Source organism: Fonsecaea multimorphosa, assembly GCF_000836435.1.
Source record: "Fonsecaea multimorphosa CBS 102226 unplaced genomic scaffold supercont1.9, whole genome shotgun sequence".
Lineage (NCBI taxonomy): Eukaryota > Fungi > Ascomycota > Eurotiomycetes > Chaetothyriales > Herpotrichiellaceae > Fonsecaea > Fonsecaea multimorphosa.
Window position 1 is genome coordinate 1 of NW_015971643.1, and position 25,546 is coordinate 25,546.

The 25,546-nt window shown below is 52.6% G+C and overlaps 8 protein-coding genes and 1 non-coding gene across 9 annotated transcripts; 2 read left to right on the forward strand and 7 right to left on the reverse strand.

Moving 5' to 3' along the window:
• Positions 1–696: 696 nt before the first annotated feature.
• Positions 697–3,807, reverse strand: Z520_05159 (uncharacterized protein; the record flags this gene model as incomplete). Its single annotated transcript, XM_016775663.1, has 1 exon — positions 697–3,807. One exon carries the CDS (start codon positions 3,805–3,807, stop codon positions 697–699), a length of 3,111 nt encoding a protein of 1,036 aa, XP_016632822.1.
• A 2,048-nt stretch (positions 3,808–5,855) lies between these two features.
• On the reverse strand, positions 5,856–9,728 carry Z520_05160 (uncharacterized protein; the record flags this gene model as incomplete). The annotated part of the gene is made up of 1 exon (XM_016775664.1): positions 5,856–9,728. The coding sequence occupies one exon, from the start codon at positions 9,726–9,728 to the stop codon at positions 5,856–5,858; it is 3,873 nt and encodes a 1,290-aa protein (XP_016632823.1).
• Positions 9,729–11,579: 1,851 nt separating this feature from the next.
• Positions 11,580–14,849, reverse strand: Z520_05161 (uncharacterized protein; the record flags this gene model as incomplete). Its single annotated transcript, XM_016775665.1, has 2 exons — positions 11,580–12,369; positions 12,460–14,849. The coding sequence occupies 2 exons, from the start codon at positions 14,847–14,849 to the stop codon at positions 11,580–11,582; spliced, it is 3,180 nt and encodes a 1,059-aa protein (XP_016632824.1).
• Positions 14,850–15,515: 666 nt separating this feature from the next.
• Positions 15,516–16,220, forward strand: Z520_05162 (uncharacterized protein; the record flags this gene model as incomplete). The annotated part of the gene is made up of 3 exons (XM_016775666.1): positions 15,516–15,695; positions 15,767–16,002; positions 16,064–16,220. 3 exons carry the CDS (start codon positions 15,516–15,518, stop codon positions 16,218–16,220), a joined length of 573 nt encoding a protein of 190 aa, XP_016632825.1.
• A 250-nt stretch (positions 16,221–16,470) lies between these two features.
• Z520_05163 (uncharacterized protein) lies at positions 16,471–17,517 on the reverse strand (the record flags this gene model as incomplete). The annotated part of the gene is made up of 1 exon (XM_016775667.1): positions 16,471–17,517. The coding sequence occupies one exon, from the start codon at positions 17,515–17,517 to the stop codon at positions 16,471–16,473; it is 1,047 nt and encodes a 348-aa protein (XP_016632826.1).
• A 595-nt stretch (positions 17,518–18,112) lies between these two features.
• Z520_05164 (uncharacterized protein) lies at positions 18,113–19,108 on the reverse strand (the record flags this gene model as incomplete). The annotated part of the gene is made up of 1 exon (XM_016775668.1): positions 18,113–19,108. One exon carries the CDS (start codon positions 19,106–19,108, stop codon positions 18,113–18,115), a length of 996 nt encoding a protein of 331 aa, XP_016632827.1.
• A 990-nt stretch (positions 19,109–20,098) lies between these two features.
• Positions 20,099–20,587, forward strand: Z520_05165 (uncharacterized protein; the record flags this gene model as incomplete). Its single annotated transcript, XM_016775669.1, has 1 exon — positions 20,099–20,587. The coding sequence occupies one exon, from the start codon at positions 20,099–20,101 to the stop codon at positions 20,585–20,587; it is 489 nt and encodes a 162-aa protein (XP_016632828.1).
• A 340-nt stretch (positions 20,588–20,927) lies between these two features.
• On the reverse strand, positions 20,928–21,506 carry Z520_05166 (uncharacterized protein; the record flags this gene model as incomplete). Its single annotated transcript, XM_016775670.1, has 2 exons — positions 20,928–21,349; positions 21,404–21,506. 2 exons carry the CDS (start codon positions 21,504–21,506, stop codon positions 20,928–20,930), a joined length of 525 nt encoding a protein of 174 aa, XP_016632829.1.
• Positions 21,507–24,293: 2,787 nt separating this feature from the next.
• Z520_05167 lies at positions 24,294–24,397 on the reverse strand. The gene has a single exon. It is a non-coding gene; the product is annotated as a tRNA-Glu (tRNA).
• Between the last annotated feature and the right edge of the window lie 1,149 nt (positions 24,398–25,546).

The window sequence follows — 25,546 nt, forward strand, 5'->3', positions numbered from 1 at the left end:
GAAGAAGAAGAAGAAGAAGAAGAAGAAGAAGAAGAAGAAGAAGAAATAATGAGGAGCTGGTCGGGTCTGGTCTTCCCAATGGGTTACTACTGACTACGCCATGCATATACCAAACGCGGAGAGAGATATCCAAGTATGATAAGGCGAAAATCATCTTACTATCTAGAAGAAGAAAACATTTGCTCTGTGCGACCTGGTATCTCTGTGCTTCGTTCAACATTTTTCATACAGTTCGTCTCTTCTCGTCACGTCTTGCTTGTTCACTCCACATCCCATATCATGAGGCATATAAGGGCACATGAAGAGTGGGATGACTCAAACCCATACATGAAATCCAATCTCAAACTCGAAACAAAAAAAACACAATAATAACGCCGTGCCAACAACAATGACCCCTGCGCAACGGAGCCGAGCACAACAGATTGACTGATGACAAATGTAGCCAATGCACATGCCACCATGAGTACGCCGCTCGGTCAACAAAACTGGATTCGCTGCAAGTTTCATTTCCCTTCCGTGATCCGCTCAAGTAAAAGGTGGAAAAGAATCAAAAAGACAAACGCGACACTTCAGTCCAGCAATCCCTGTCATGTAAACAGCAACTCTCCGGCATGACGCTCACACAGCTCATAGATAACAAACATTAGCACAAACAGGGGTATGATAAACAGTAACATGAGGAAATGCTGACATGGTCTAATTGTCGTAATCACCAGGAAAGGAGATAAAGTCTGTGTCGGGAGCGGCTAAGATACAGTTGTCGCAGAACTGGTGCTGACAAGCCAGATCCATACAGCGTTTGCTTAGGCTATAGGACTGGGTAACGCCGCACTGGCAGCAGCTGAAGAATTCGGCATGGCGTTGTTGGCGACGGCGATGTGAGTCCGAGTTCCGATCCTGACCCTGGCTCTGGCTTTGGATCGGCGTGCGCATCTCGGTTGTCTGAAACATCACCCTCGTGCCACGCATGTGGTCCGTGCTTGATAATTCCTGCTGAGTGCTGGAGGGGTTGACCGCTTGCGTCGAGAAGGGTTGGTGAGCTTCCGAGAAGCCGCTTTGCTGAGAGGGCGACGACTGAGTAGCCTCGCATGCTGTTTGCGAGGCATCAAAGACATCATCCTCTTCTTCTTGGATGCCTTCGGCCTGCTTCTTCTCCTCCTTCAATGCTCCCTTTGTCTTTCCATTGCCCGTGAGCTCAATCCAGTCGTTGCTTGATCTGTGCTCCTTCATGAAGTGATCAGCAATATGACTGAAGCGGTATGTGATGGCGTCCACGTCAGTCTTAACGTGTTTGATGATGTCTTGGCAGAAACCACACCAAAACCGGCCCTGATAATTGCGCGCGATGCGGCGGTGCTTAGCGTGTTCTTCTGGTCGCGAAACCGAATGAGCTTCCTGCATATGCTTAATGTAGTTTGACGAATCGTGGAAAAACACCATGGAGCATTTGTCACAAAGCCAACACTCTTGTTGCTCGTGTTGATTCTGTTCGTGCCTTTTCCAGTCGTCCTTACTGCCGAAAGCCTTGGTGCATCCATCGAAGACACAACCATACGGCTTCCAATGGCGTTTCATGTGCTTGTTCAGATCACTTTGCCTCTGCATCACCTTTGTACATCCCTGATACTGACATGGAAACTGCGTCGCTTTTGTCAGGGGCAATCGGAAACCGGCGGAAAGTTCGGCATCGGTAGTCCTCGAAACCGGCCCAACAGATGAGGCAGCACAACTCGTCATGCCATCGCTGCTGTGTAGAGTCAATCGGAACTGATTCAGGATTTCCTCGTCATTCCCTCCGTTGGGGCAATGGAGTTCTAAAAAAGAGCGGATCTCGTCTTCAATCGCTTTCTGGAGCCCAGACTTGGGCGTATTGTCGGGTTGGATGATGTTGACCTGGTAGCCTTGGTGAGGCGAAGGTCCCGGGCCGTTGTCGGCGATGGCCGGGTTGGTACTACTTCCAACGAAGCCAAGGTATTCTTCCTGTGAGCCTCCGAGGTCCTGGCGGTCATGGGGCAGTTCCTGCGGTGAGATGAAGTCGGCCATGCGATCCAGGTCCAGGTCTAGGACGGCAATTGTATTTGGCCTTTTTGATCTCCCGGTCGGTCCGTAGCCGAATGAAGAGTTCATCCTTGTTGCAGCGGTTGCAGCGTCAAAGGAATTCCGAGACGGACGGGACGAAATTTGGTAGTTAACTCTTTGATTGCTAAAGTCGGAAGCGAGCTGCGAGAAATCCTGAAATCTAGAGATATCGGCCTGTGACCGTGCCCTTTGCATGTGGGCTGGGGGAGATGAAAGGTTGTTGGTGTCGAGATTTGTAAGGCCTCCTCGTTGTTGCTGCAGGCTCCAGCTGTGGGTTGTCGTAGATATGAATCGACTCTGATTCTGTTGCGACATGGGGTGCGCTGGACCCAACGGCCGGCTAAGAGCTTGATCAATGACAGGATCACTGTGACTGAGCGAGCGAGACATCTGGAGGGTCTCGGGCACGTTTGGATTGAATACTGAGCTTGGATCCGGATATTTTCTGTCAGAAGCGGGAAATTGCTCTTGCGCAGGAAGCAATGAGTGGGACGATCGCGAGGGCATTGACGCCGAAACGGATGCCGTCTCATCGGCTTGTTCTTGTTGACGACGCTGTTCATACCATTCGTTGGACCGCTGAAGCAGAGTTTTCATGTTTTGATCTTCGTGCATCTTTCTGAGATGCTGCTTGAAGTTGTCCAACCGAGGCCATTCCTTTTCGCGCTTGGGGCAGCCATCGGCAAAGCATTTGAAGGATCTGCTGTTGCGGTTGTTGATCTTGTGTACGGTTTTCAGATGTCTGTCAAGGTCATTGATAGTTGCAAACCCTTTGGTGGACCGAACGCATTCCACAAATTGACATTTGTGTTCGCGTTTGTGACGAGCTGAGTGTTTCTTCAGATCGGACCTTGTCTTGCCCACATATTTACATTCGGAGCATCCTAGGTCTTTGTTTCTCTGGTGTGGTGGGTGAGCGGCCGATTGCCCGGATTCTGAAGGGACCGGCTCCAAGCTACGAGGAGCGACGGTTGTGTAGTTGGAAGGGGGATAGGAGTGAGACAGGGTCAAAGGCACGGGGGTGTTGCTCATGTCCTGTTCGTCCATTTCTGTCTGCTCTTCTGTCACTGAGTCGACTTCATGCTGCTGAGATTTCCTTGATCGGGTTTCGTAGCCCGAGTCTCCTAGAGATTTTTGTGCGCTGGCAGAAGAGTAGGCACGATTATGAACGGGGGTTCTAAGATGTTGGGGAGGCAGTCCAGGCTCGTCGGAGGCTGATATTCCAGGCAATGGTGGAGGAGTTCCCTCAGTGGCAGCGAGATGTGTCCAGGGTCCCGTAGCGGTCTGGTGACTGGGCACACCGTTGATATCAACAGAAGACGAATCCACAAAGCGAGGAGGAAGCGATGAGCCAGGGGAAGAAAAGGAATACTGGGAACCGCCTTGGATATGTTGGAATGCATAGGAGTCAAAAGAGCCAGTATAGTCCCGGAAGTGGGCATCGGAGGGCGGAAAGAACCTTCTAGGGATGTGGTCACAGGAAGAGGACATGGCAGACAGAGGGGTCTGCAGGCCTGTCAAGACAGAATCCGTCGAGTAGGCTGAGTGTAGGGCAGACGCCGACGCAGATGCACCGCCCTCGTCAGGTATCGAGACAAATGCCTGGAACAATGAGTCAGAGCCCGCGCGAGCGACAGGGCTGTGAGGCAGTGCTGGATATACATTTGATCTTGCCGGCCACATTGGTTTGGAGACCGATTGACGCGGTCGAGATTGATTTTCCGACATGGTGGGTGAGGGAGGTGGAAGGATGTAATATAACTGAATCCCCGGTGGTTAGCCCCGACATCGGCAGAAAAGATCCAATGAATGTCTTGCTACAATAACGAGAGAGAAGAAGTGAGGCAAACATTTCATTCCCTTTGGCGATCAGGGCGAGAGGGGAGAGAAATGCTTACGCTTTCGTTCGACTTGACTCGCTGAGAGTCCAGGGTATGGAAGAGGTCAAGTCCAGAAGGGGAGCAAGCGAGGCCACACGGGGAAGAGGTTAAAGGGCCAGTAATGGTCAAGGGAAGCTCAATGACGGTTTCGTCAACACCGCCTGCAATGGTTTGAGTCGAGGACTGCAAAAACGCCTATGGCAATGCTGATGAATGACTGAGGTAGGTGTAGCCAATCAAAACGAGGTAGGCGGTGGTGGGTTGGGGTTGTAGCCTAGCCTAGTCGCAGTTTCTTTTGGCCCGACTCGACAATAAATGAGGCGGAAGAAGGAGGCCAAATCTCCATGCTGGAAGGGGGGGGTGCCTTTGTCAATATATGAAGGAGCAGACAGGTGCAGCGCAGAAAAAGATGGGAGACATGAGCGATGAAGAGAGTTTGCACCGAGTTGAGACTTGGGGCTTGGGACTTGGGAGACTCGGAAAGAGAATTGGGGGCGGTGCAGCGATGAAAGAGGGACTGAGGGACTCACAGGCTGGTTGACGAGCCTGATCAACCCCAAAGGGCGGGATTAACGGAATGGCGGAAGCAGTTGAGGAGTCATTTCCAGATGAGAATGAAACAAAACCATCAAGAAGACGGGCACTTTGTAGTTGAGAACAAGGAACGAAGCAACCGGTGTAGCAGGCAGAAGGGACGCAGGTTGAATAGGTGTGTGTGAGAGCGCGAAAGTGAGTTGTATCAGTGAACGTTACTAGTAGTGTACAGACGCAGCATGTGGTGGGGGAAGAGTTGCGGGAGTTTTGGGCGCGCGCGGGTGGACGGTTCTGAGGGTCACAATCGTAAATGACGCTGGATGACGGAGGCCACTGATCAGAACTTGAAGCCCGGCCACCCAGGCGATGCCCATGACTGGCTTGGGACTTGCTCGTGACCGCGAGTAGCAGAACTACTTACTCCGAGCCTCTGACCGGTCAGACAATGCATTCATCGCCAGGGTCAGCAACTGCCAACAGCACCAATAAGCCGCCCGCAAAGTGGCCCGCGAACTGCGAGTATGCCTTGGGCTTGTGTGTTCCAGGCTAGTGGCTGCCTCTTGCTGCCAGGCACTTTGGCCACATCCAATGTATTGCCCGTGTATTGACAGTACTTGTATCCTTCCAAGGTTGGGAAGAGGAACCCGGAACACCACCAACACCGTACGTTTGTACCGTGCAGAGGGGCAGAAGTACGACAAAACTACCAGGTACCTACTAACATACCTACCTAGGTAGGTACTTACTAGACACGCCCTATCAACTACGTCTCGGTGTATACCTCCCACGTCCCTAAGTAGGTATGTACCCAGGGGGCATACCTAGTAGGTCATACCTCTCAGGCGCCATCGCTACATCTACATTTCCCACGTCCGTAACTCGCCTCGTTACCACCTCCCCCACTAACGTTTACAACGCCCTTTACAACGCCCACCAACGGCCCGCCAAGTCGGTCGCTGGTCGTCTACGCTCCCCATTGACTGGCCACACCATCTCCAACTTTCCGAAAAGTCCACGACTTTCCAAGCTCCAAAAGTTCCAGAAACCAATCCAAAGTTGCAAAACTCGAAAGTGACCCAGTTTGGGGCCATCGTCGCATTCATCACTGTCCGCTTGTCATGCCAATCATAACCCAGATTCCAATCCCTGGGACTCAGAACACCATATGGGTATCTAGAATACAACCGTAACCATTCGGGACAGAGGATTGAACTACATCCAAAGCGGTCCCGAATCCCCCAACTCCAAGGTAATCAATGTCAAATGGCAAGTCCCCTCCCGCCCTCCTGCAGCGGGACCCCTGTCCACACCCTCGCCGCCTCACTATGGGAAAAGTCTATCCGATAGCAATTTCCAACTTCTTCATGCAAAATGCATGTCCGCACTTGTCTCCCCTGCTCCTGGAGCCCCATACACATACGAGGGAGCCGTGTGTGCGTTCAACCCCGTCTGTAGGCCCAGCCCTGCTCGACCATCAAATTCCATTGGACTCGCATGTCCTCCTCGTGTTTGACTTGGTAGCATCGATGAGGCATATTGCCCCATGCTATACCCCGATATCGGTTGCGGATGCGAGTGCGCGCTCACATACATGTTTTGCATCGATGCTTGCGTGTACATCGCCCCTGTTGAGTCGTAGAACGAGTTATCATACCCTGGACCCATGGGTTGAGACCGGGGTGCCGCCATCGCATTCTGCGGCGACAGGCTGTGTTGATGCGATGCTTGCATCTGACCTGGTCCCATGAAGACGGGTGACTGATGAACATAGTTCGCCGTAGCTCCATAGCCACCCGTCATCACCTGCCCTTGGGTTGTCGGTGTCAACGCATGCGGGCTATAGTATCCCTGGTCGAGCGGAAACCCTCCATTTTGGGGATGTACATGCAGGGAAGCCGGTGACTGTCCCGCCGACGAGGTCTGGTAGGCCGATGTTGCACTGACAGGATACGGTGAGAGATTGCTCCCATCCACATTGTTCATCGTTCCGGGAATGGTGCCAAAGGACGACCCCATCATGGGCGGTTGATCAATCGGGCTCACGATGGTGTCAGGCGAGACTTCTGTCATGCTCACCAGCTGCAGGACCGGCAGCGCGATCTGCTCCATGTGCCTGCCCATATGCACCGACAACTTCTTGAATGTCGAACAATGGTTGCCACAGAAGCGACAAGCTTCGTCGCGGGCGTTTTTGTCTGTCTGGAAGCGACACTCGTCCACCATCCGCCACACGTCACTATCCTCTTGAAAGCCGTTATTGATCGCCTTGTTCTTGCTGCTCCCGGAACCCCGCTTGACCTTGGGTTCGGTCATTTTATGCTCTCGCACTAGATGCTGGACAAAATTGTCTTTGCGGTAGCAAACGTGATTGCATTCCTGAATCGAACACTGCCACCACTCCAAGTGCCGGTGCCGCTCATTCTCGTGACGTACCCAGTCTGCCTTGCGCTTGAATGACTTCGATTCGGTGCAATTGGGAAAGGTGCAGGAGAACGGCTGGATGTCCTCATGCACGTGCTTGGTCCAGTCGGACGGTTTATGAAACTTCTTGACCTTGAAGCAGAGATTACACTCAAACTCGGCCGGGAGTCGTGGAACTGGCGGCAATGGAATCCCTAGAGGAAAAAGTGCCGGTGTGACAACCCCATCGGTGAACCCAGACTCGTCCACCTCATCATCCGCAGGGTTACTGATCTGAAATTGCGTCAGTGTCGTGTCTGGATCCTTGGAGCTGACCCGTGGCGCGAGAGGTGTCGCCTGACCACCCAGATCAAAGCAAAACTTGCCCGATGCACACCTTTGCGCAACTTGGACATATCGAGTGTGTTTGATCTTGTTCTCGACAAGTTTCTTGTAGCGTCGAATCTGTTCTTGCCCAATGCGTTCAAGCAGATATGGCTCCAGCCTAGGATTGAGTTTTCGTGCATGATCTCTGAATCCTTCGATGGTCGGCCTGATGTCCTCGACGCGGATCTCAAGATCCATCTTGATAGCCACCTCATCTGTCTCGTCCTCTTCGTCGTCCGCAGGAGCGTCTTCATTGTCGATAACCTGCGCGGCCAGGATGGGTTCGCGCTCATGCATCGGGGACGCGAGAGTCGGAATGGGCGGTCCTCCGTGCTTTGTCAGTAAATCAGCCAGTCCTGGTTGGGACGACTTTGCATTCTTGGTCACGTCACTCTTGCTGCGCTGCTTCTTGAGTGTCTGCAAGGGTCGTGTCGACTTGGAGGTCTCGAGATCCTGTGCCACCGAGTTCCCACGCCCAACGGCTGCAAGCTGGCCAGTCATCGCAAGCAAGGCACTGCCCGTATTCAAAGGAGGAGACTTGGGCTTGCCAAAACTCGGCATCCTCTGCGGTTTGATGCTTCCAACAGAGCTTCGATGAGAATGTCCTCGGGGTACTGCCTCATTGTCTTCTGCCGTGGGCTCTTCTTTTATGTTACTACTACTACGCCGGGGGAATATGCCCCGAGCCTTGTTGAAGAGGCTGCTTGTTCGTTCCCGACCTCTTTTCGAAAGCGACAGATGCCGGATCTGGCTGCCTTCGACGATTGAATTGATTTCGCTCTCGCTGAGGCGGCGTCGGGTTCCCCAGGTCGCAGCCCTAGAGGCAGTCTCCCACTTTGCTGCTTCTTCGTTATACTTGTAGGCGGCTGCGTTTGATGTATCGGGTTGACCTCTTGTGCTGACAACAGGACCTCGAACAGCATCTTGCCATGGGCCTCGCCTTATGAACTGGGTAGGCAGCGGCTCCAGTTCCCCTGGCGTTTGATCTTCAAGAGGAGGGAATGCGGAGTCATCAGTCGATGTGCGGTGGGCGAGAGTATGTGGTGAAAGTGGTGGACCATCTACTCGATAGTGCTCGATGGTCTGCTCCGTGAGCTCTTGAATCACTGACGAGTGTACCGACACTTCGTCAAAATACTCGTCGTCTGATTCCTCATCGACGAGAGCGCCGGGACCGGGGATATGCTGGTCTGAGTATACGGGGCCAAGGGCGTCTAGTCGGCCCTCGGTGGTGTGAGCTCGCCGTCTTGCCCCTTGAGATGTCGGGTGCGAGGCCTTCGCTCCAGATCCGTCTTCGGGTGCATTGCTGGCTTCGCTCGTGGCAAGCCATTCCTGAACATCGGCGTTTCTTTCCTCGAGCTTGCGCTGTTCTTCAAGTTCCTTCGCCGAAGTCACCGTTTCATTGTTCCTCGACTGCGGTTCAAACCCACGGCGCTGCGATGGCGTTGCACGTAGATTATCTGTATTATTGGCGTCTGGAGGCATCAGACGAGATGGAGACACGTCAATACCCCTTGATCCTGCTCCGTCAGAACCAGCTTCGTCATCGTCATCGTCATCGTCATCGTCAGAAGATTCGCTCTCACGACCACGCTTGGCAGATGTAGGTATGAGGTTCTGTTGAGTCTCAGACTTCACGCCAGAAGTTTCATAGTCGGATATCATGACTACGGGACTTGGTGCCCGTATGCCTGAGGTGCGTTGCCAGGAGTCCACTTTGTTGTTGGGAGAAGGGGTGTGGTTTGAGGTCGTATCCACTTTGAGGGTTTGAGAGATTCCTCTTCTATGGGGAGTGCTCGAGCAGTCCATTGATTGATTTTGTTGCTGGTCCACAATTTGAGTGCGCGGAGGACGAGGAAGAGGTGATCCACTTGAGGAATTTTTGGAACTTCTTAGCTCTTCCCCAGAGACGAATCTCGGCAGCGGCTCTTCGGTGTGTTGGAAATAACTCTGCAGATCTGAGCTCCGAGAAACTCCTTGTACAGCCTCGAAATTGTTCGCTCCGTAAGAGTCAACTTTATGTGGTTGTACGGCGTCCTGAGACAAGAATTGCTGCTCCCAAATCTGTTCTTGCGGTGTAGTATGGTTGCTCAGATGGTTTTCAGAAGATCCTTCCGTCGTCAAGAAATCGTCAAAGGAGGACTCGCGGTAGGAAGTGTCTTCGTCAAGGTTGTAAATGTCAGAGGAAGGTTGCAAGGACCCGGGGCTCGACACCGCTGGGAGATCGAAATGGGCATTCACTGGCCACAAATCCGGTTCGCTTCCCACGTCCTGCGTTCCTTGCGAGGGGTTTGACGTTATACTTGCATTATGGTGATGAGTTCTGGACATAGAGGAATTCGCTCTGTGTTGCTGAGGTCGCGGTCGGTAAAATGATGGAGTTCCCAGTAACGGAGATTGCTGTCCGGGTCTTGGGACACTGTAAGGATTCGGGTAAGAGTGCGACATTTTGTCGTGAATTCACACCGTGGAAGAAGGAAAGCGAGGTGTGTCCCTCCTATTCTGCTCAGTCCCCAAGTGGGGACGATCTGATAGGGCCGAAATGATCAAGGCGTCGGAGTCATGGTACGGGGATGGTCCGCCGATTTCGAGGCTGTGAAGGATATCTTTTTGGACCGCAAGTATCTCAGTGTGCGGAAAAGGTTGGTCCAGGAAGGTGGTCCCAGACTCTTCGAATGAAGGTGCTCCGGTTAGAGAGGAGAAGATGAGCCGCAGTAAGACTGCGCCTGCTGTCGACCTTTGTGACGCTGTGGATATGGCTGCTCTGTTGGATCGCACCAGGATATGTCTCGACAAGGCAAATAGAGGAGAGTGAGTCGAGATGAAGGATACACTAGGAGGAAGAGGGAAATGCTCCAGAAGGAGTCGGGGATCTGTGGCACCCACTTGCTGTGTCTCCTGACGTGGTCGGACAAAATCTAGGGAGATGTGACTGGTCGCGCAGAGGGACAAGTAGCCAGGGCTGTGGAAGGGGCTCGAGGAGCAGCCACCGGCAAGAAGTAATGAGGGATACTGCCGTGAGGAGGCAGATCGAGGGGCAGACTTCGAACTTTTGTGGGAAGAATGGTTCGCGACCCGAGCATTGACCTGCTCCAGGACGGAAACAGCCTGATGAATACTCGTACAATCGGAGGTCGGCCGGTGCCAAAGGCGCGCTGGCGCGCAGGGGAAATGAGGGACTCGGGGTCAAAGGTGAGGTTCGAGGCAGAGTAGTCCGCAGGAGGGTTTGACCAAGGTCAAGCAGAGGAATTCTACCAAGGAAAGGTCATGGTGACGGTCGGTTGTATCGAGTAGTCGTAGAGCGGTGGTGGTGGAGGTGTTTTCCCTTGTCTCGCGCAGAGGGAGGACACAAGCCTCCTTCTTGGGCCTTGGGACTTGGGAGGGGGAACTGAGGTGGAGATGGAGATGGCAAGCCCACCAGGCCGTATCCTGGATGGCGAGCACAGGCTGCACAGCCATGCTTGTCGGCTGTTGGAGGTTTGAATGACACTACTTTTTCAGCTGGTGCATTAGAGGTGTCGAGGCGCCCAGGGTTGATTCGACCGAAGGCACCACTGGGCCACTGGCTGCTGCAAGGACCCACGATATCGTTCCACACAAGGCACGACAAGCCACAAGCTCGTTCCCCAAACCGGTGAGCTCAAAAATGGTGGGAGCCGTTGAACAATTTACTCCGACCCGATCACGAGTGATTGTTCATGCTGTCGCCGTGCGATAAGGGCAAACCATGGCCGCTATCGTCTCCTGTGCTGGCTCATACTAGCCCTATAATGACACAATTGAAGAACAACCGGAAGACAGACAGGAACATACAGAGGTACCTAGGTACCTACTGTAGGTAGGTATGACGATATTGACGATACAGTTATGATGCAAGGGACGACCCCCGAGACGCAGCAAAGCTTCAGGGAGCATGGAGCCTCGAGGCCGCAGCACAGCCCCCAATCAGCCTTACGAGCCCACAAACCAGTGAGCAGCCAGCACCAACGGCACTGCCCTTGGTATCCCACTCGCCCACTGCACTGTACAGGGATCATTACCTAGGTAGAGTCGATCCGACTAGCCCGGGGCAGACTCATGGGCAGATTCTTCTCCCTCTTCCCCCTGCAACTTGTCCAATCGCCAGCAACCACTCTCCAAGCTTCCACGAGCTCCGCCTTTCACATCGAGTATTTTGGTGGACCTCACGCAGGGGTATCCGCAAAACAACCACAATCCGCTTCGGCCCATGTGCACCACTTCATGGCACATCATGCAGCTACTTTTGTACAATGTTTCTATTGTACGATGCCTTCTGTTTTATTCTCGCCCGTCAACGCCTGCCATCAGCTCCTGACGCCTTGCAATGACCAGGGGCGAGTCATGACACAATGCAGTCCCCTGAAGGTAGATGCAACCTGTCGTCGGCGGACTCTTCAGTGGACCAGTGTTCGACCCATCATCGTCGACAGTCCTGACTCCTTCCCTGAAGATATGCGGTCGGATCCCAAGCGTGACATCAGTTAGACTCGATGTTCCCTCCATCTTGAGAACTCGTGGAGGCATGCTGCATCTCACAGCCGCCCATTCGACCCGCACTTGCCGCCACAGCTGAACTGCTGCCTTGGCAATCGACCGGACTGCCTCAATTAACGCTGGAACATGCTCGACCAGTGTCATAGATTGTAACTTGTCGACGATCTCCTTGCTGGCGGATGTGGCGACTGTGCTGGCCGCCCTGCGACCAAAGGGACTGGTATAGAGAGCCCGCATTGTGATTGCCCTCCATATTGCTTCTCGGTGGACGCTCTTTGCACTGATCATCTTCGATACCCTAGCCAAGCACATATCCAAGCCGGACCCATCGCACTCGTCATACGATGATGTGAACAAGAATGGTTGGAAGATCCTCTGATGTAGCACGCTGAATATCTGACTCTGGATGAGAAGGGAACGAAGTCCCCGAGCCGTCGTTGTGGTGCCTGTCATATCAGGAAGATTGCTCAATTGGACCGTTCGTGCCAGTGCATAAGTCAAACAAGGTTGGTCCTGAAAGAATTGCTCTGAAACTTTTTCCACCAACAGTGCTAGCGATTTGAAAGCACTTTTACTACATTCACCTGTCAGCGGCGTGCGCCCGAAGTCGACCTGGAGAATAATGAGAACGGCACGTGTCAGAAGCGCAGCAGACCACACTCACAAGAATTCGTCACTCTTTTCTTTACCGGCACTTATAACCCCCAAACTTTGAAGAATACGCTCCATTCGCTCACTTTCTCGTTGCCATTGAGCCTGCTTGTCTCTCAAACAGATTATAGATTCCGCCAATTCTGCGTGGTGCTGGTTGGTCATGTTATGCGAGGTTTGAAGCGTCTGATGAGCTTTCTGTGCCGTTGAAAGCTCACTCCTCAAGCTGTCATTGGCGATGCGCTGCTGTTCGAGATCTTCCTTAAGCTCTTCGACCGTAGATCGGAAGGTATTCAACTCAGCCTGGAGCTGCGCTTCACGTTGCTTGTGCGTGGTGATCATCTCTGATAATCGTCCTTCGGCCGCCTTTCGTATTTGTCCAAACTCTCTTTGATGACCTTCCCGCAGGGCAGTAACCTCGTCTTTGTGCTTTCCCACCGTCTGAGCTAGCTTTTGTGACAAAGCTGCAATCTCTTGCTTGTGTTGCTCTGCAATCTCCTCCACCGCCTTTCTCTTCGCGTCCAGTTCGTTTTTGTGAGCTTGTGCAGAATCAATTAGCTCCTTGGATTTCGCAGCCAAGGAATGTTCGTGCTCGGAGATGACTGCTCGCGCGGATTCCAGATCTCTCCTCTGTTGTGTATGCTTCGTTATCATTCCTGCTAGATCAAGCTGAAGTTTGGAAAGCCCAGTCTTGTGTTCATTTAGTAACTTGGTATGAGCATCCTCTCTTTCCGCCATTTGCTGCTCATGAGCTTGGATCAAGTCTGCCTGAGCGCGTTCATGCTCCGTCCGTTCGTCAGTAAGCTGCTCTTTCACGGCTTCGACCCGGTCCTCCAGGTCGATCTTTTGTGCATTCAGCTGCTCATTCGTGGCCCGACTGTTCTCGGCCTCATTCTGCAAGGACTCGCATTTTAGCGTCAGTCTAGCAATCTCCTCGTTCGCTCTAGCGAGCTCCCGAGAAGAAGCCTCAAGACTCTCAGCCTGCTCAGTCATCTCGTTCTTCAGCTTTAGATTTTCCCGAGCCTGCTCCCCAATGATGCGCTCATATTCTTCTTTGGACACGCTCAGTTCAATTCTCAGCTTCGCAACCTCTTCGTTATGTTGTGATTCGGCTTGTTTAACGAGAAGATCTTTCTCAGATAGAAGCCCTTGACTTTCTTGATAGTAGTGCAGCAAGCGATTGATATCCGGCAGGACGCTTGAGACTTTTTCAAGCAGTTTTGTCCGCTCATCATCTGGACCTGCAGAGCCAGATCGAGATACAGTATCTGGATGGGGAAATGGCGGAGCAGGGGAAGTGAAATGCGGCGGATAGAATGCGAGTTGCAGATTAGGGTTAGCTACGAACGGATGAGGATAGTGATATGGAAAGGGCGGCGGGAATGGAACACCCTGTGGAGGCGGACTAGCGGCAGGTTGCTGGAGAAATGGTGATAGAGGAGGCGATGCTAGGGGCGAGCGACCATGAGGCGGGTACCCATGAAGATAGGCTCCCTCAGTTGCCAACGTAGGGCTCGGCATGAAAGGCATGTCTCCCTCTCCCGATTCCACGAGATGTTGGCCATACGTAGGTTGAATGAAAACTACCGGGCCCTGCGGAGTTGGGGCAACCAGTGGGTCATGAGCACAGGGTACTGCTGACGTTGTACCCATGGGTCTAACTGTGGTTTCGTGCAAAGAAGACTTTGACGTTCTTGGGGATGCGAGGGCCATTTCTTCGCGCAGTGACGACTTCGACCCTTTCTTCGATGGCTCTGAAACGTCAGTAGGGTAGGGAGATGACATGGAAATTTTGGGGGACGACGATGTCTTCTGGATGGGAGTGATGTCCTGAGGCCCTTCCGAAACTGTTGGCTGCATCGCAGCAAGCGATCTCGACGACTGGCTTTTGGGACCGAGACCTTGCGAAGTTTGCAGAAGCTCCGCATTTCTTGTGAAGGATCCGATAAGCTCTCCTGCCTCCGGGACGGCGGTCATCGAGGGTTTCGTAGATGATAGAGGATGGGCGTCTGCTATAGAAGTATTCGGTATGTCATGGGGCCTTTGGATGATATGTGGTTTCACCTTAGTCGGCGAACTCGGGGCATGAACCGGGTCATCCTCCATCCTCGACGAGATACTCTTGTCGGATCTCAATGAGACGGCCGAATATCTAGATGAAGCCACGCCAGGATCCGGCCACTTTGAGTCGAGCGTCCTTGGCCGGTGGAAATATATAGCCGGTGAATTCGAACGGCTGTGTCTTGGGATCGAGACCTCTTCAAGAGTCCTCGACAACGTCTTGGATAGTTTTGCAGAAGCTGAACTCGAGGCTCGACTCCGAGTCTGCTTCTCTGAAGTATCGCTGAAGCTCCCCGGCCTACCTCGGGGCCGAGCACTGGTCTGATACGCAGACGTCGACATTTTGCTGAAATGAGAGAATAAATAGGAGAAGCAAAAAACAGAGGCTTTTACGGTCACCCTATCTTAGGAAGCGAAACCAAAGTACCCATGGCCTAAAATCCTTTTTTCTCTCTTTGCCAAATGTTCAGGGCATCCAGTAATGTACAGACAACAAATACTGGTACACTTTTATACAGAAAGGACCGGCCAAAAAAGTCTAGAATATAAAACTCAGAAGGTTACAGTAAAAGAAAGGGTCATTTGAGTCATAAACACTTAACTCTGAGGAGGAAGGTCAGCATTGGGAGCTGCGCTCGTCTCAAGACTGGCCGCCAACTTCTGCAGAATAGGAGCTTGCTGCCCGACCCAGGTGACGACAGTCGGTCTGGCGCACTCCACATAATCAATAGGACTGCATGAACCAAAGTGCCTTCGCCTCCTGGACGCGGCGTGTTGATAGGACGCTGGCCACTGAAGACAACATCGTGTCAAAGTACGATTGGTGAAGAAAGTGGGAGGATGTTGAGATTGGATGCGTGAGGGCCGGATAAATGCACGGGCCGAATGTTCTTGGCGCCATATAGCTTGGTCGTATAACCGCAGTTTGATGGCCGGTTGAACATGAAGTAAAGTACATTGCAGAACAGTTCCTCGTGACCCCTTTCCTTCGCTGCAGCATACACAATCATGTCTTTTGTCTCTCGAGGGGCGAGAGCTGCAGCTCGTCCCTTGAGGCGTGCAATCCAACAACACCCGCAACGCAGATTTGCTGGCCACGAAGCTGGCCACGGTCACGGAGATGCACATCATCACTCTGGGGAGAGCGCTCTCCACGTCGCAGCTGGATCGGGACATGAAGGATTCGGCGTGAGCAGGAAATCCCCTACAGGAGCTTGAAGGGTGGGCGATGCAAGGACTGACACTTTGATGGAGCACAGAGGGGTTTCTACATTGCCATTGGCTCCGTACCTTTCGCAATACTCGTCTACTCGATCGCCAGCTCCCCCGGAGACAATGCCCTCAGCCGTCTTGTGCGGCGATATGATGCCGGCAGAGAGGTGGAGTTGAGAAAAGATGCGATACATACGACCATGATGGAGAAGGCGGCAGCTGACAGGCAATTGTTTGCTGCGACACCGACTGATCCTGCGGGTCCTCCTCTTCGACTTCCAGAGTATGTAGACGTTGTGCCTGGACCACATCTTTGTATCAGTGTCACTGACCCGGGTTTCTAGGTCTTTCAACTTCGGCTCGCCCTGGAACGTGTCTGCTGGACAAGGCACCGCAGATCTCTCTGCGTTGGCTAAGTACTATGAGGGGAGGCATAAAGAAGTGGAGGAACAGAGGGTAGAGAGGCTCATGAAACAAAAGGGATCCGTTTACGACACGTAGACGTCCGAGACTACTGGGGAGCTTTTGGCCGTGTCACTGTACATAGGGTAAAGGCCTACTCGAGCCTGACGTGGCTGTTCTAAGGTCCATGGGTATGTAAGAGTGGCTGCAGACAATAAGCATCATCTGCTGATTGTTCCCTTTGATCTTTACATTTACTGCGGATTTCTGGCTGCTTTTCTACAGGAGCGTTTTTCATTCGAGTTTTCCATGAGGGCTTGCTCAAGAGTGAGCAACCATCAGAAGCTATTCACAGATTCTGTTTTGGCGGTTGTGTCGGGCCAGGCTCCCCAATCAGAGTCAGGAACGATTCATGGACCTGTTCCGTAAGGTCACTGGCCTGCAGACTTCTCTGGTTTTTTGCGAAAGCTCTCCGTGAACACTCTCTCGTGATAGCGCTGCCCCCAAACGCCACCAACAAGAGCGTCTCCTCTCGGCTCATCTCTTCGCCAATGTCCCAGAGTTTCTCATGATAAGCTTCCCGCCACGCAAGCAACGTGCCTAACGAACCCGTCAAGGTGTCACCCTGTCCGCCGGACCGCTTCAGCCCACCTTGGAACTCGGAGACGGTGGTGTCAATACCTTGTGATATGTAGTCGACTGGGCCCTTCTGAATAATGCAGACTCCACCGAGGATCTTGGAAAGTTCCTGGCATGCCTTCTCCGGGTCCCCAGTGTTCTGGTCCATCCCCACCGACTTGGCCAGACGGCCAAACTCAATCACGTTGGGGGTAAGAATGCATTCCTTGTGTCCTCTGATCAAGTCCGGGTCTGTCTGGACCAACAGGAGTGCATCCGCGTCTAGCACCATGGGGATAGGGGGGCTATGCTTCTTGGCTGCGGCAATGACCGCCTTGACCTGCTTTTGCGTAACAGTATCTCTTCCCAGGCCAGGCCCAATGACCAGCACATGCAACCTAGCCAACATATCGAGTATTGGTTTGGCCAGCTCTTCTCCTGAGGGATCCTGCTCTTTCTGTGCCTGAGATATGGACGCTGTTGATCTGAGGATCGGTGAGACCATCAAATTCGGCGAGTATGACTTAATCGTCGGGGCTGCCGAAGGCTCGCAGAAGACGTAGGACATATCACAGCCCAACCGTGCAGAAGCCATGGCGGAGAAGTATGGAGCACCCGTGTAGTCTGCACTGCCGCCGATGACAGCAACTCGGCCAAGCTGACCTTTGTGAAATCGCTCCAGCATCGGAGGCACCAGCTTGTGGACTTTGCCCAGCATTGCACGCGCCGCGGAGGACATATTAATCGCAGAGCTGGGATCTTCCGAGTTCGAACTCATTTGGCGGAGAGGGAGGTTAATATGAGGACAGGAACAGGAGAGCGCTTGAACTGGCTTCGAAGGTATACGAAGCACATGAATGGACTCGTTACCAGCGTGGCAGGGGGAGGCGTGTAATGCAATCAAGTAAATTTCAACTGGGATGAATTCATTGCATGTTTTCCCAATTGCTAGATGGAGTGATGTCACGGAATGGGGGCGGATGCAGTCTCCGAAGCGAGCAATGGACCAGTCCAGTTGGCCAATTCTTGTTTCTATCCACAAAGTCATTGGTAGATGGAGCAGGGACTATTCCTGATGATACTTGTTGACATCCTCACAGCGGGGGTATCCCTAGCAGTAGACGAGAAACCGCCAAACTGCATAGCATGTCCAGAACTAATCGGTGGCCTTCGGAGTAAACACCCACCGAGGACTTAAGCTATATCGCTAGCCTTGTCCCCTGGATTCAGAGGACTCTCCAAGAAGCTGTGCACACCTGGGCATCGATATGATTTCTGTCCTAGAGAAGTTGCTTTATGAAAAGATGCTCCTTTCCTGTTAACTACGGACCCTCCCTTTCACTCCTGTTCACCTAGACCCCCCCCTGCTGGTATCAAGCTGCTGTGGCTACCTCGATGTAATGACTAGCAAGGTTCACAATCTGCTCCTCAAAGGACTTGAACTTGATGCCGAAGACTTCCTCCGTCTTACTTGCATCAAATGGCATGGGCAATGGTTTCAAGCTGCCCCCGAGAGGAAACACGCCTTTCTTCAAGGCCTCAGGGAAATGTTTCTTGACAATGTCGATGGCATCGTCCCACTTAATGCCGTTCACGTCGTAGTTGATTCCAAAGTTCTGGTTGCCTTGGATCTTCGGATCCAACGAGGCAATATGAACGAAGGCAACATCATCAACGTGGCATGTGGCTCCCGGCAATCCATTGGGGTTCTGCATCCCTAGAAGCGGAATAAATGCAAGGGCATTGGAACCGGCGGTGACGGCTGCTGGAGTAGTCGCAAGCTCGTTCTTGCCAATGACGAAGGTAGGCATGATGTTGATCACGGTGAAATGAGGCTTTTCTCGGCTGATGAAATCTCGGGTGCGGTTGTAGGCGAGCTTCTTACTGGCCGCATACGCTGCGAAATCGTGAGGATATGGACCTTGGGGATCTGGTTCGACGTTGTCAGCCGTGTAGACTCGCGAATCGCTGGGATTTACAGCCACCACGGACGAAGTGATGACGACCCGTTTGATCGAGGGCTCTTTAAGAGCCGACCGGAGAATGCTCAGTGTGCCCCGAATGGCAGGCTGGATGATGTTGGCCTCAGCATCGTCGGAAGGTTTTGCTAAAGGCGATGCAACGTGGACAATGTAATCCACGCCCTTGACGGCGTCGTCAAAGGCACCGTCCTTCTCGATATCGGGCACGATAACAAAGGAAAGTTGATCAAGATATGGCTGGGTGGACTTGGCAGCCTTGATCTCGGCAATTTTGCTTTCAGAGCGAACCGCAGCCCGGACTTTGTAGCCTTTGGAAAGAGCCTCAACCAGTGTCCGATAACCAACGTGGCCGGAGCCTCCGGTCAGAAGTATGAGCTCGGCAGCCATTTGGGAGATTTTGTCTCTGCGAACGATGCGGTAACAAAAAGAATTGATGGGTGTACGGAGTGCGTTAGATCTGTCTTTGGGAGCGACTTGAGGATCAATGAAAGGATTTCAGAGCATACATATCCGGGTCTTTTATAGTCTTGCCAACATCCATCATAGAGCCCCAACTTTTCGATTGTTACTCTCCCCGATGAGTGAAAAGCCCGCACACACAAGGCATTTCCCCTTGAGCGAAGCTGCCCTGAGTAATCATAGTATTTGTCGAGATTCTAGGCAATGTGCCGCGTGTTTTACAAAGCCCGCGGCCAGGAGAAAGAGCTGTATCAGGATACGTCGCCCGATGCTCCGACAGCGAATCTTCAATTGAACCCGGTCCTTGCCCCAGCTGGTCTGGTCTGGATGATGCATATTGATGATTCCCCTTACCCTTTTGCGACGAGAGAAGGTTCGACGTAGACTTTGAATGTTTACTCATCAGCAACGAGGAGGAAGCTACTTTTAGCCAGCGAGGGAGTGCGAGGGAGTGACCAATCACATTGTCTAAAATCCCCGAGATCATGAAGCTCACCCCAAGCTCATTGCCCGCCGCGCTTTGTCAGCGGCGAGAGAAATTTCATCTTCTCAGGTACCACGCGAGCGAGGTACCTACCTACCTAGGTACTGTACCTAGGTAGTAGGTAGATACTCCGTACCAAGAACGAGGTACACGCCGCAGGCTCGTTACAAGCTGCGCTCGCTGACCCTTTTGCATCGTGCCATCTCACCCACCACCGCCAACCCGTTGCTCCTGCAACTCGCTGACCGTCGCCGCCTTTTCCTTTGCAATCTTCTCTCACTGATTGGTTTACCTCATCTTTTTTTGCAATACTCAACAAACCAAATTTCGAGAGACTCCTGCGTGCCTGTCGTTTGTGTAGCCGCTGAAAGTGGCGACACCTCCGTGCCCCTCGACGCCACGCTTGCAGTACGAGTAGGATCTGTTGTTACCCCATGTCGACCACCATTATTCAGCAGGGGGAGATAGCACGGCTGAGGGCTTTCCATGCTGCCCATTTCTCCGGTCAGCCAATCCCAGACCTGGTTAGCTGTCCACGCAACCCTGTCACCCAGACCGAGTCCAGCCATGACGTTGATATTGGCGGCGACAACAACAGTGACGACAGTGTTCTGGGTTACTACCAGGACGGCGTCAAAAGGACATTGACGGATGGGCAGATCAAGATGTTCCGCCACTCCGAAATCCAGCGGTTGCTGAATGAGAGAAGAGCAGCTAGAGCAAAGGAAGAGGCGAGAGCAAAGACGAAAGAAAGCAGCAAGTGCGACCGTGAACCGAGAAAACGGCGATTCGAAGACGAGCCAGCAACAACCCATCCCAATGTCGACACTTTGACCTACGACGAGGGGCCAGATACACCGGTAGTATCAGCATCAGTTGGAAAGACATTTCTCTGGCCAATCCTTGGACAGGACCCAAGGTGATCCACGTGCAATGTCAGGCTCTCCTCCTTCCTCCCGTCTTTGGATCACAAATTCTCGTTGAAACGTCCCTAGAACGCCAAGAAGCGCGACAAGATACTCCAGGATGTCAGTTCTGGAACACAACTGGGTATGTAAACAATACTTTTTATCTATCCTTCTCCAAGGTGATGAGCTTTGTATCATCCTTAGTCTGAATGGGAGCGCCGAAAGCAGTCTCGGCCTGGCTTGATGATCGCTTTCGACAATGACTCCCCTTTGCTGAATCAATCTTCTCTCTGATCGTGGTTTCTCTGTGCACTAATGACCATGAATATCTTCCAGTCCACCACTGACTTTCCGACTACAGGCTGCCTTCGTATCCTTCACGACGACGGACCCTCTCGGGTGACTCCGAAGACCTCGGGGCTTTGCGCTTGAGGTTCCTCCTGTTATTGCCAGTATCCCTTGGTTCCGTTTCCTCCTCGGACTCGTTTGGCTCTTCTGGCTCAGTCAACGTTGGCCCATTGCTTGTTTGGGTTCCAAAGGACAAGGATGCCTGTGTGCTTATTGACGGTGTGTCCATGCCGCCAGGAAAACATAGGCCAAGGTGGGAGTCTTGGTCCCTTGAATCAGCATGGCGACGCGGCGTGTTGCTATCTGATTTCTCGCTGCTGCCACTGCCACTGCTGCCGCTGTGGTCGCCATCGCTGTTGGGGTGCACAGGCTGCACGGTTTCGCCGGCGTCAGGGCTGCTTGGCTGGACTGAAGTGCATCTCGAGCACTCTGCAAGCAATTATCAGCCATGACGTCCGAAAGAATGGACAAAGTTTTACTCACTGCGGGACCATTCCTGAGGGCAACCCCCGTCAATGTCTGCGATAGACTGGAGTGGATCTTCTTGATCATGAGCTCTCATATTCGCTGGGTGATGGTCGGTCATGGTAGGCGTTGCAGAAAAAGGTGTATGCTGAAAGGACATCTGCTTGCTGTGAATCTGAATATTTGAAGGAGAGCCCGCTGTGGCCGGACTACTCATCTTTATGTTCACGAAAGAGCGCTTAGTTTTTCGGGCGTTCAAATCTTTCTCCACTGACAAGAAGCCCACTGGAAGGATTTCAAGAATGCAGCAACATTTTCATTTCATTTGATCACAAACCTCACCGCTACATTGCAACAAGATAAGAGGTGGCCAGTTGTGCCATCGGGCAAGGAGAAAATGGAAACAAGGCGTGGTCCCTCAGGGGCTGGAGGCACGCTACTGCATCTTCCGCAGCCTCTGGTGCCTTACACGGTGGCTCCATAACATCCCAGTCGCATCGAGGCGCCTTTAACCTCTAGGAATTTTCTGGGGTGCTTGCACCACGGGCTCCGTGAAATGAAGCCTTTTGGGCCACAAAAGAGATCCCCAGGCATTCTAGGATCCATCTTGCCGGCACGCTACCAACGGAATACGATGGGGCTGGAATCACTGCCCACCTCTTGTGGCGGCCAGAGCGGAGTGCTCCATTACAGCAGGTTTGTAGTCTCTCATCTCGGCCCTTTCAATTGTTTGGCCAGGGGCTTTGGCGTAAGGTTGTCGTTTGGGCTTATCCAGCCCACCAGGAATAACAGCGCTCCGACAGAGAGTCTCCATGTCCTCCCCGGCTGGCCAGCAACGGGACGCGTTCCGGAAGAATTTAATCCTTGCAGCAGCAGGCGTAGTGCATACGGGAAGAAGGGACGTACCACTTGGTCTGCTTTTTCTGACTAGGACATGGTGCGCTGTCTTTACTGTTCTGACACGCCTCAGGCGATCTAGCGTACGTGATCTGCAAGAGACCAGCCAGGGCCTGTTTCTAAAGGTTTGTATCATTGCAACGAGCTTGGTGGGTGTGAAGCTTCCTCTGTGGTGCCGGCGTTTTCGGCAAGGGCGCCATGGCTTTTCTCTCCTCGACAAACCTCGCCCGGCTGGCTCGAGAACTTTCTACGCTGCGTTCACTGTAATAAGCCTCCTCCGAGGCCCAATTCTTGCGAAGTTGCTCTGGCTGCGAAATAGGTCGCTGTGTGGCTGAGCGCGGGTGCTGCCTTTGACCATGGCCTTATTGGGTCATACGCCACGACCGCGTTTTCATGGTTCTTCAGTCAGCCGACTTAAGATGCAATATCATTGCCATGGAACTTGGAAGTCGGACGGTTAATGTTGCCATCACGTACCCCTGGGTCCTCGCTATCGAAGGAAACGGAAGCGGTGAATGGAAGAGTGGAACAATAAACGACCACGGCCAGCGACCAACAAGGGTCAAACCAGACTGCTGTGATGAAAAAGACATCCCTTTTCAGAACCGGTGTGACAATATCACACCCTTGCCTTCCATCCCGTATCATACCATCAAGCGACTCGACTCAGTCGGGACGACCCGTGAAGGCTCCATCCCCGAATGCGTATCTCTCTTGACGAAGAAGGGATGGACGCGCGCGGAGGAACGGCACAAGTTAGCCTCACGGCTGGGGCTGGGATGGTTGTATCCGACACTGATTGGTATTATTGTTTAGCCCTAAATGGGTCCATTGACTCCTATCTTACTTGGTACCTGCTTCGCTGTCGGCTGCTGCATGGTGTGTTAGTAATGGTGGAATGGGCGGGTGCTCCTGACATTTCATGCCTTGCAAGAAAGACCTGTGCATATTGCGCAGCGCCGGACCCAACAGGCTACATGACGAGGAATTGTTGGGACAAGGTTGTTCTTCCTTCAGCACACACTTCCCGCCACCTCAGCTCCTTGCATGGCTGGGGGAGCAGCCAGCCTGGTCTGCATATCAAGATGAACTTGCTGGCGGAAATTTGATAGCCCTCTCTGCCTCAAGGACGGATGTTCCCTCTTCGGACCGTTACCCGGAGAACCACGCATTGGATGGTTTTTCTCCGTGTCTGTCAATACTCGTGGAGTGTTGGGGCGCCACACCCTTCCAGATATTTCGCGCACAAAGATTGATGTGACCTCCTGCGACCCCTGGTGGCAGCCTAATGCAGCTCCGCAGCGTGATCGAGCCTGCATTGGCCCCTGTCGCGCCATGGAGCAGAGAGGGTGTCTTTTTCGACTCTCCTCTGTACCGGGGCTGAGGCAGACTACGCCGTAGCCCAACCCATTGTCGACCCGTTGCATTCTCCAAAGCGAACACTTTTCCTTGCGCGACCCAAGATGGTGTCTCCTTCCCAAGTATAGCGGCACCAGAGGACAACAACACGCGTTTTGGGCGGACAAACATCTCCTGGAAACCCACCAGAGTGTTTAGTTGATCTCATGCCATTGCACCGAGTACACGACTTGAGGAAGTCGGGAGCTAGAGCCCCCAAGCTGAGTCTTTTGTCATTGAGACAACTCCCCTGTGCTTGACGCGTGATTTTGAGTCCCAAATTCTTATGACGCTTGTAAACACAGTATCGAGATTGGCTTGCTCTTCGCTACAAGCATCACCATATGCTATGAGCTCTGGAGGCATGCAATCTATCCACTCTCGAACTATTCCGTCCTTTCTCCTACCGTGGATATTGCATCTTGATGCAGGTTCCACTGCCCTGGCATACACTATACTCTCAGCCTCACCACACCCTCACCACTATCCTCCCACAACTGAATCAAAGTTCCATACGACGCTATAAAAAGATCAAAAACCATGACGAGATTTGGAATCCAGGATAACGCAGCAAAAAAGAGAAGGAAAAAAAGGAGAAAAGGAGGATTGACAACACCGAGTCCCGGATTCGAACCAGGGGCGACTGTGCTTCTCACATCAGAGCTGATAAACTCTGACCATGAGAGACAGTAATGTTAACCGCTACACCAACCCGGTGTGTTGTTTTATTGAGATCTTGTGTTTCTGAATTGTGGTTAGAGAAAGTGAGATTGCTGGTGATATTTTGGAACGGGGTTGTTGTTGCTGAACGGGAGGCTTCCTGAGTTTCACTGCACCAGGAAATCTTTGTCCATGTCCTTTGTCACTGGTGGCCTTCGGTGCTTCACTGTATCTTCACATGTGGTTCGGGCTGCATTGGCAATGGTTGAGTGCAAGCATCCCTGAACAGTTTACACAGCCATGCATTCTGCTCAGATAACATATTCAGCTCATTACCGCAACTGCACTACTCTGTCGACGGAGACTGCGGTCCCCTTACAGCTGGGAGAGACAGCTCCTCTTGTTGGATGAATGGTGCCCTCTGCCTTGCTCATCTGTGCCATCTCACAACAGTCCGGTCGCCATCATTCTCCCCCTCAAATCCCCCCTGTCGAATATGACCCCTGATCTGACACACCGAGGAAGAGAAGCGACAGAAAGAGCAGGAAATGGTGACTGAGAGGCTCATTCAGAGCAGACCCTCACCACTCAACCGCGGTACAAATGGAACAGCCAAAACATCAGTGATTTCAATAGGATGCGATTTTTGCGGCCCAGAGCAACCTCCACAGATTCGTCAATCTTCCCTTCGCTGGAGACGACAAGGCTGCGATGGCAATCCGGCCGCTCCTCATTGATACAAGGTTCAAGCTAGTCACTTGAAGGCCGAACTCCACCGCCCCATACGCGCTAAATTCATATTCTCAAGGATAAGATGCATGTTAGCTAGCTGCGACAGCTGCATGCTTGATTACCAAGGTGTTTTGCTGGCCAATGGAGCGACTTCGACAGTGCAATCTCTGTGGCTAGGGTTAGTCCATAGCCTGGACTAGAAGCTCCTCAACTACGGGATATACATCATTCTCTGTACCATGTGGGGGAGGACTACGCATACCTTCAAATATGCTCTCGTCTCATATTTGAGCCAGCACGTCAATTATACGTCCAGAGTCGAGACCAGGGCCCAAGCTTCGCGCTCAAAATGCCGCGGCGGCATCCCTTTCTCGAGACAGGATCTCCAAGTCAACCCCAGGAATGGCAATTTCGGTCGGACGTTGGGCATTCACACGTCAATATCAGCCAATGAGTCAACCGGGGTCTTCCTCT